The sequence below is a fragment of the Oryzias latipes genome, chromosome 1 (genome assembly GCF_053564925.1).
Source record: "Oryzias latipes strain Hd-rR chromosome 1, Olatipes_Hd-rR_3.1".
Lineage (NCBI taxonomy): Eukaryota > Metazoa > Chordata > Actinopteri > Beloniformes > Adrianichthyidae > Oryzias > Oryzias latipes.
This window is the reverse complement of record NC_136237.1, coordinates 19,078,004-19,086,753: the sequence shown is the minus strand read 5'-3', so window position 1 is coordinate 19,086,753 and position 8,750 is coordinate 19,078,004. Positions and strand designations below refer to the sequence as shown.

The window sequence follows — 8,750 nt, the reverse complement described above, 5'->3', positions numbered from 1 at the left end:
AACACGCTAATATGTAGGGGCTTAACCAATAAACAAGAGAGGGAGATAAAAAATTGAGAAAGGAAGTAGTAAACAACAAGAAACCAAGAAAAATCATGTCTAAAGATGTGCAAACAAATTCACACAAATGAGCAAAAAGGCTCAAACAAAGTGTCAGTACGAGGCCCAAAGAAAAACACCCCCAAACAATGTACTGACACAAAAATGCTCATACCAGCAACCAAAAACCCCAAGACAGGAGACAAGGGCAACTCAAGCTGCATAAAGACAGACATCCAAATAAGTACCAGCATTGCCAAAATCACATATGAGCCCCTAAATATGCTACGACCCCAACAGGCAACCCTGTCTCGAGTCTTGGGGAAACACGAAAAGGGGGGCATAACATATGAAAACTGGAGACCAAAAAGATGAGGAACACAGTTTATTGAAGAAAAAAAGAGAGAGAAATTTTGTGCTGTAAAGCAAAAAGAAACAATTTGCATAATCAAACAAACCATTAAATAATGGTAAATAAGAAAATAAAATTTGTGTAAAGAGCAGCAGTAGTTGAGTTGGGCCCATCAAAAAATTCTAAATTTATTCTGCTAATGCATATCTACTACGAAGAATGGTACAACAATGAAATAATATACCAAACTCGGATCCCTACTAATTTGTGGTGTGTCTTTTCTTTTCAGATCCTAATGTAATATAGCTAGGAGAAAGCTCCACTTCTCTCACCACAAGTGTAATTAATGGTGGTTAAGCACAATTCATAAAAAAGAAAATGCAGAAAATGTTTACTATACCTATTTGTCCGTAAGTCCAACACCACTTACTCATTTTTTTATATTTTTCTCTACCATAAATATTGATCATTTCATTCTAAATAGATTCAAATAAACAATGCACAAGCCTCAATAATGAACCTTAGTCTGAAGATCTCTGTGACAGCAATTATTTATTAAATGCATATTATGACCAGCATAAGCTTTGTGAAAGGATTCCAGATTTTCATTGGCAGGAATATAAAATAACTACTTTAAGCATTAAGCTTAGACTGAGCTGTGCCTGTGCTAATGCAGCAGAATAAGTACCATTCGTCAATCTGAGGCCAGCCCCTTGTTACAGAGCCTTGTCATGAACAGACAATAAGATGGAAAAACACTGTTTCATTTGTATGTTTTAAAAAAGGGGACACATTTGATTAAAAAAACAGCCAAGAAGCTTTGTTGCAGCAGATTTCATAACACAGAAATATATTGCCTTTGATCGGGTAGATACGAAGCAGCTCAGACGATCTTCAAGTCCTTCATAGCCGACTCCAGAGTCTGAAAAGATTATGATGAGTGTATGAAGTCAGATATTTAAAAACCAAACTAAATGCTGGTGTTTATGCTTGTGGTACCTTGACATCCCAGATGCTCATTCCTCCATCCATGCCGGTGGTGCAGAACTTGGTGCACTGGCTTCTTCCTCCTTCCAGCAAAGAGATTTGACTGAAAACAAATCATTGGATAGAAGTCAAAATCAGTGGATTAACAAGCCAAAGAATCCCGAAATGTGTGTTAAGAAAATATTTAAGTAATTACACCCCCCCCCCCCAAATTTCATGTTATATCAAAAAATAAACTTCCTAAATGTATCAGATAATTGGTCTAAATGTATAATTTCTTGTCTTGTTTTTGTGATCAGTTAAAGCAAATTAAAAAAAATATTTATGAAATTTAAAAGCCAGCAACTTGAAAAACATTTCCAACTTTTCTCCTGCAACAACCTTTGTAAAAGCATCATTTTGTCAGTATTCTTTGAAACGTTGACCATTTCATTTTTTGCCCACACTCCAAAGCACTAGCTTGACCTGATGCTGTTCTTGTGCAGCGTGTTGAGGTCCTTGTCGGTGCCCTGAGTCTCTGAAGCTCGGCGATCCAGATTCTGGAAACGCTCTCTGGCGCTGATTCCCTTCTGGGCAGCTTGCTTTGGAACATCCAGCTTACCGCCAAATGTCAGGCTGACTTTGGCGCCATCGTACACAAACAGCATTGGGTAACAGTCGTGACCCTGAAGACACAGAGGGATGTTGGTGATACTAAGAGACAACGCCGGGGCAATTGTGTTTTTTCTCTCTCAATTAGAGCTGATAGCTTGTACAAACAAAAAATAAGAAAAAAATGAATGAATATTTCCACTTTGTATATTTTACACAGTGCAAAAGAAGCTGCTGCCAGATTGACATAATTATGATGTGTAAAATTAAATTATATTTAATTTACATGTAATCATTGCAAGTCACATTTCCATCATTGTTAAATATCCAAGCTTGAAGTTCTGTTTGTGTGCAGCAGCTTTTGTGCCACTCGGTGCCAGAAAATATTTTCAAAATAAAATCACTCAAGTATAAGTAAAAAGTACTTTTTTTATGGTTTTTATGGCTTAAAGAAAAAAGTAAAAGCATAATGTGCTTCGTAAATACTAACTAAATTTATCGGTTGCACATAAATTTTGTCAGAAAAAAACAAACCAACTCAATCACAGGGTGAAATTAGGCCATCAAGTGAAATGTACCACCAGGAATGAAAAATAATCAAATAAAGCCTAATTGATTCTTCATGACGGGCTTGAGTGTGGTCAGATAAAGTGATGGATCGGTGCTGAATACTCACAGCTGCTATTAAGCTGTTCTCAGTGATGAAGGTCACACACAGCAGAGGAAGCGTCTCTGAGCTCAGGCTGCTCACCCTGTAGTGGTCACAACAGAAGGTCATACACCTGCACGACCTACACTGTCATGTGCACAGGTTTGCCCGCCTCTCTTACGTTCCAGTCTTGCCTCCCTCTGCGACAGATACCGTGGAATCATGGGAAACCCAGGCCAGACGGTTGCCGGAGTGTGAGAAACACACACTATGCACCCAACCGCCTCCTCCTCCTCCTGAAGTCTGGACCTGAGCTCCTGAACCTCCTGACTCAAACAAGACCTCCCCAAAAGGCATCTTGCTGCCCCAGGGGGTGGGGCTCGGCTTCTCCTCCACCTCCTTTATATAGGCAGAGAAAACCCTGTGGAAGAGCAAAACAAAACTTTCATTACTGATTTATGGAGAATGCAGGTAGATGTCACTGTAAACAAACGCCGAACCTTAAGATTTACATAGAGGAGCCTTTAGATTAACAAAATACCTGCATTTGAAGTCACATGATCCGGCTGCCAGCAGCACATTATTGGGATGCCAGTCCAAACTCAAGATGGTAGAGCGGATTGGCTTCTTGATGTGCTTGCACACCCACCTGAAGGGAGAGATGTTCATTTTATATAATCAGAATATTTGGTTTGGCTGATTAAATGAAGCTGTTTTAAAGTTCTTGAGATGGATCACCAGTCATTTTCCTGCTCAAAATAGCAGATGGAGATGAGCCGCGAGCCGCTGCCGACAGCAAACTTGTTCTCCTTTGGCGACCACTTAACACAGCGAGCAGCACGGTTGATCCTGAGGATGACCAGGGTGGGCTTCCAGACCCCCTCTTTGAGGGTCCACACGTAAGCATTACGGTCTGCTCCGCAGGTGACTATACGGTTACTCTCTGGAGCCCAGTCAATTCCTGCATTGACAATAAATCCTTCAAAACTCTCCATTTCAGACGCATACAACAGTGTAGAGTAAATTTTATTTCTATAGCACCTTTCACAGACAGTAGTCACAAGGTGCTTTACAGGTTAACATATATATATATATATATATATATATATATATATATATATATATATATATATATATATAAAAACATAAAACACAAAAGCACATACCACGTAAAACAATCATCCCAAGCCCAAATAAAAACAGCTTCAGTTCAAATGCTTTGCAAATATAAAAAGTTTTCAATTGAGTTTTAAAAGAATTCAAAAGTAAAGTGTAAAGTCTCACTCTGAATATCTTTTGATCTATTGTAAAAGTGTTTCCAGTGGTCTTTCTAATAATGATGATGCTGTTTTTAGCCAAAAATAAAAAATACTGTCGTTTGCTGGAATTTGGAATTTGCCTCTGATTTGTGGGCGGGACCGTTGGCACTATCTCACTTCCCAACATCCACAAGTGGGAGTTCTCTGTTTACATGCTGTCCCGCTAGCTTACAGCCCCTCACACCCCCAACCTCACATTATCAGTACAACAAAAATGAGCCAGAGGCAAACTCAGACAAGGAAAACAAAGAAGTTCATGGATCTATTTGTCTGGGAGCATCAGAATGGAGCGGAGCAGGGAGCTCACCCAGTGTATTTTCTATGTCACAAATACGCTCTTTTTTAAACAACAGTTTTTTCCTCTGCACCTGATTCACAACAATTTGAATAAAGAAATACTCAGAAATGCAATGTTAAGCTTCATGTTCTTTATAAGTGCCCTTCATCATGACATACATGCCACAATAGCATGTTAAAGCACCAAAAACACCAGTGGGTCTTTAACATTTGGGTTATGGAAGTTACTATAGCCTACTGGAGGTGGGCAAATATTGCATGCTGCACAAGAAGCACTAAACTTATTGACTTAAAACGAAGACAATATGTGATTAAATTAACATCTCCATGATTTAAAACTACAAAAATAAAGGAAAGTCACAAAAGTGAATGTTTTTTACCTGTCACCTGTCCATTATGCTCCTTCAGCTCGTGGACTTTGGTCCACTTAGCCCCATCTTTCTTGTAGATGTGGACCTCATGGTTGTTGGGGCACAGTGCGATCTCTGGAGCACAGAAACGGTTAAATTCATGAAAGATGTTCCACAAGAAGTTTTTTTTTTTTCCCAACAGCGGAAGAACAAAGTGCAAAGTAACAGGGTGGAAACTGTCTGAGAGGGTGGTCAGCTGACGGTGCACAAAAGCTTGAAACAATGAAATGTATCTTGTATCAGCATGGAGGGGGGGCTGGGAGACGTGTGGTAGATTTAAATAGAATGCCTTCAAGAACAACCACCTCCTTTTTGCCACATGCTAACCCCTAAGACTGCACGTCTTTTCAGATGAGTCATGAGGAGTGTGATGTGTAGGAGCAGCATTGTGGCTGCTGTGGTGTGCATTTTCTGTGAGCTTTGCAAGTTGAATGAAACTAATGCGTCTGTGTGTGTCTTCATCACAGATGTCTGTCACATCCGCTTTACCCAGAAAGCACAGCGCTGATCATGAAAGCCAAATAAGGCATCAGTTCCCCCTAACTGACAGAGAACAAGGGCCTTCAGACAAGCCCGTCCTCCCACCGGCCTCAGTGTGAAACAAAACAGGAAATACCTTCTCCCACCTGGGGGAAAAATTACGACACTGTTTGTTGTCTGGCAGACTTCCACCTAAGATATGCATGGACTTTAGACTAAACAACATAAGCACAGTGTTTCTTGTGACTGATGAACTTACGGGTTCGATCTTTGTTCCAGGCGTGGCAGCTAATTGGTTCCAGTAAAAAGCTGTGGTACGACATGGCCAATCAAAAGTCAGAACCAGAACAGGAAGTAGGTAGAGGAACCAGGAGCCGATGATCTGAGAAATTAACAGTCAGGTCTAGGAAAACGGAAGTGACAATATTTATTGATAGCAAAAGCGAAAAAATATTAAAAATGTTTAAGAATTCAGAACTATCTTTTTGCTTTTTTTCAAAAACTGGTGACCCAGAATGTGTGATTGTGTGGTCAGAAATTTGTGTGGCGGAGGTTATCTGGCACAGTGTGTGTTAATCAAACACAGATTTTGAGAGGTGTGTCGAGAAATTTGCAGGTCAAGAGGTACAAAGATCTCCGCAACAACCTATGCTCAAAGGTTTACAATACGCAAGAGCAGAAAAATGTTCAAATGAAACAACTTACAAACTGTTTTCACACAATTTTAGTGTTATATGTTTTGAATTTGTCATTTTCATGTCCTACTAAAATATTGTTTTCTTTAGAAAATGCACCACCTAAAGTGAGTATGTGTGACATGTTCAAACACATTCAGTAAGATGGGAAAAAAACAAAAAACTTGCTCCTTACTTACCCAGAGGGCAGGACTGAGGTGCATTAATGTCAGAGGTAGCAATAGAACAGAGGCAGAGGAACACTGTGGACCAAAGCAGGATGTTCAGCTCGCGGACTCTGGCCAGTCAACACGAACGCAGTCGGCAGAGTGAGCTCAGGAAGAAGAGGAGCTCAGCTGAAGAGAGAGGAGAAGCTGGCGGGGGAAGTAGTGGAGGAGGGTACACTGAAACTCACACATACAGGAAGTTTGCAGGGTTTTGAACTAAAAAAAAAAAAACATGGGTGTAACATGCAAAAGAATGTGGGAAAAAATGTCTAACTTCCTCTTTTTAAATATAGTTTTACACAAAAATAAAGTGGAAAGTTGAAGGGAAATGGAAAAATAGAAGAAAAGGGAGGAGTGTGGGCACAATGCAGTGTTACACAAAAAGGAGGAGGCTGACACTGAGAGGGGGGGCAAAGAAACTTGAAAAGAAAGAAGAAGAAGAAAAAAAAGGGGGCGGGACATGTGGGCAAACTTCTGCATGCAGAAAGAGGAACTTACAAAGACGGAAGGAAAAGTGAGGGGGTGTTTGGGGGGTGGGTCTAAATGGTGGAGGAGAGCATAAATTATAGCTTCTGTATTTTTTCCCTAAAGTAAACCCATTCAGATGTCTCCAACTGTTCATATTTTTGTTATTATTCTTTAAAGAATCAGGATTGTTAAGTCTTCCACCCCTTTTTTTTTTTGGTTTTTGATAAATGCATGTCTCAATAAATTCTCTTAGGGAAGATAAAAAGGAGGGGATTAAAAAAAGATGAAAAGATCCGTCATTTTAAAATACCCAAGCCCCCCTCAGTTGCTTCTACAGCACACCAAAGTTACCAAAGCAGAGAGGTCAAATGTCACTTCACATAATGCCAGGCTACAGGATCCCATTTTCTTTCATGCTTTATTACACTAAACATTTGCACCAATATGTTGTCAAATTGAAATTTTTACACCCCCCTTTTTAAATGTACTGATAGCTGCCATAGCAACGTAATTTAACACAGTGAGTCATGACCTACATAGGAAGTAAGTACAGAGATGTACTAACAAGCCAGTTGTGCTGATTCGTGCACAGCTCCAGGGGGAGATGTGGAGCAAGGTTTAAGGGGGCAGGGCAGCACGACGAGGCAGTAAGCTGTCACTTACTGCTCCGTCCACTGTTACATCCCTCTTCGGGTAGACAGGAGAAAATAGGTAAAAGAGAAAAAATAACAACCGGATGGGGTTAAAGTTGGCCACACAGCTGTTTCATCGGGTGACACGAACAAAATTAAAGAAAATGATCTGTCAGCTCCATGGACCCGATGGTTAACATTATTGTTCTATGATCGTGGCCTTTGACTACAGGAGTTGGGCTTTAATGAATACAGAATGAAGATTTGCAGGATGTTCTTTTAATTCAAAGGATCTGTGCCAGAAAAGTCATAACAATTTTTTAAAAAAGCATTAAGGCATTAATAGAGTGTCCACAGACAGTTTTTGTGGTACTACTGAGTCAGCCAAATGTCTAACAGCTAGACTGAAGGATTCTGCGACTTATACAAGCCATTAGTTATGATTTGGAAGAAGAGTTCAGTTTTGTCTTTGTTTATTGACAGTACTGACTTTTGCTAAGTTTGTTTTGTAGCGTAAAAATAGTGTTCTTTCTCTTTTTTGTTTGCAACCTAATAAATGCATCTCCAGTCCAGTTGGTGGTCAATATGGACCTCCACCTGTGCAAGCAAAATAAACAAGTGGGGTGTACAAGGAGCCCCCTTTAGATGCTTTCACATCATTCCACACATTTTTCCATCGGTTGCTAAAATTATCTGAGAGGTTTTTGCAGATGGCACGGCTCTGAGTTGCAATGAAAGACCTAAAAATAGTCATATATTGCACCTCACTCCAGATTCCTATGGAGTTTTCCTCCAACAGTCCACACAAAGTTGTTTTTCTCTGCAGCGACTTACATCATGAAGCAAATCCTTTATCTTCTTTGTGGGATGGCCGTGGTGCAGAGGTAGAGCGGTCAGCCTCTGATCAGAGTATTGCACGTTCAGTTCCCACCTTGCTCATGTGTGGAAGTGTCCTTGGGCAACTGAAACCTGCGCTGCCCCTGGTGGCTATAAGTTAGGCAGCGTGTTGGGCAGCAGTGCCCATCAGTTTATGAATGTGTGTGATTGGGACTGTGAATGTTAATTGCTTTGAGCCTTCAAGGAAGATAGAAAAGTGATATAGAACTATGGTATATGTCATTTAGCATTTAGTGATTATCCAGCTTCCGCTGAATCCACACAGCAGGTGGTTTGTTTCATGGAACTGAGTTAGAAAACCTAATAAACACAGAAACATCTAGTTAGAAAATCAACAGTTCCTTGATGAGAATTCAAGAATCACAGAACTGGTTCAGAAAAAGGGCTAATTTAACTTTATTGAGATTAAAAGTCAGTAAAAAATCCACAAGCCTCGAACACAGCCTTTCACTTTTGCTTTCCCCTTGAGCTTTGAGGCTCAGAGTGCTTTTAGTCTTTTTAACCTCATTTACAGACCCTAATGACACAAACAGAGACCTGCCTCTGTTAGGCACTTTAATATTCCAGATACAAATGACCTCCTGCCACTTACATATTTCCCAATTATTTTTAGGAGAAGAATACACTATAAAAAGTTCCTCTTCAGAAACTATTTTTGTCTTCAGCTTTAAGAATTCAGGAAAGTAAGCTCTGGGATTTCCATCATGAACTGTTTAGGTTTAGTCTCC

At 40.0% G+C, this 8,750-nt stretch overlaps 1 protein-coding gene across 1 annotated transcript; it reads right to left on the bottom strand.

Annotated features, from left to right (window-relative positions):
* Window positions 1-407: 407 nt before the first annotated feature.
* On the bottom strand, window positions 408-6,430 carry LOC101167426 (actin-related protein 2/3 complex subunit 1B). The gene is made up of 10 exons (XM_004065973.5): window positions 5,999-6,430; window positions 5,384-5,527; window positions 4,615-4,719; window positions 3,357-3,579; window positions 3,160-3,267; window positions 2,800-3,039; window positions 2,646-2,721; window positions 1,844-2,043; window positions 1,391-1,481; window positions 408-1,313 (listed from the first exon to the last, which is right to left on the bottom strand). The coding sequence occupies exons 2-10, from the start codon at window positions 5,445-5,447 to the stop codon at window positions 1,275-1,277; spliced, it is 1,146 nt and encodes a 381-aa protein (XP_004066021.1). The 5' UTR covers window positions 5,448-5,527; window positions 5,999-6,430; the 3' UTR covers window positions 408-1,274.
* Between the last annotated feature and the right edge of the window lie 2,320 nt (window positions 6,431-8,750).

Excerpts from the sequence above, each read along its gene's own strand:
- LOC101167426 (XM_004065973.5), bottom strand. The coding sequence starts at position 5,447 with ATGTCGTACCACAGCTTTTTACTGGAACCAATTAGCTGCCACGCCTGG. Across the intron at positions 4,720-5,383 it reads CTGGAACAAAGATCGAACCC|AGATCGCACTGTGCCCCAAC; the intron begins GTAAGTTCATCA and ends TCTGTGCTCCAG. Across the intron at positions 3,268-3,356 it reads TTTGAGCAGGAAAATGACTG|GTGGGTGTGCAAGCACATCA; the intron begins GTGATCCATCTC and ends CTCTCCCTTCAG.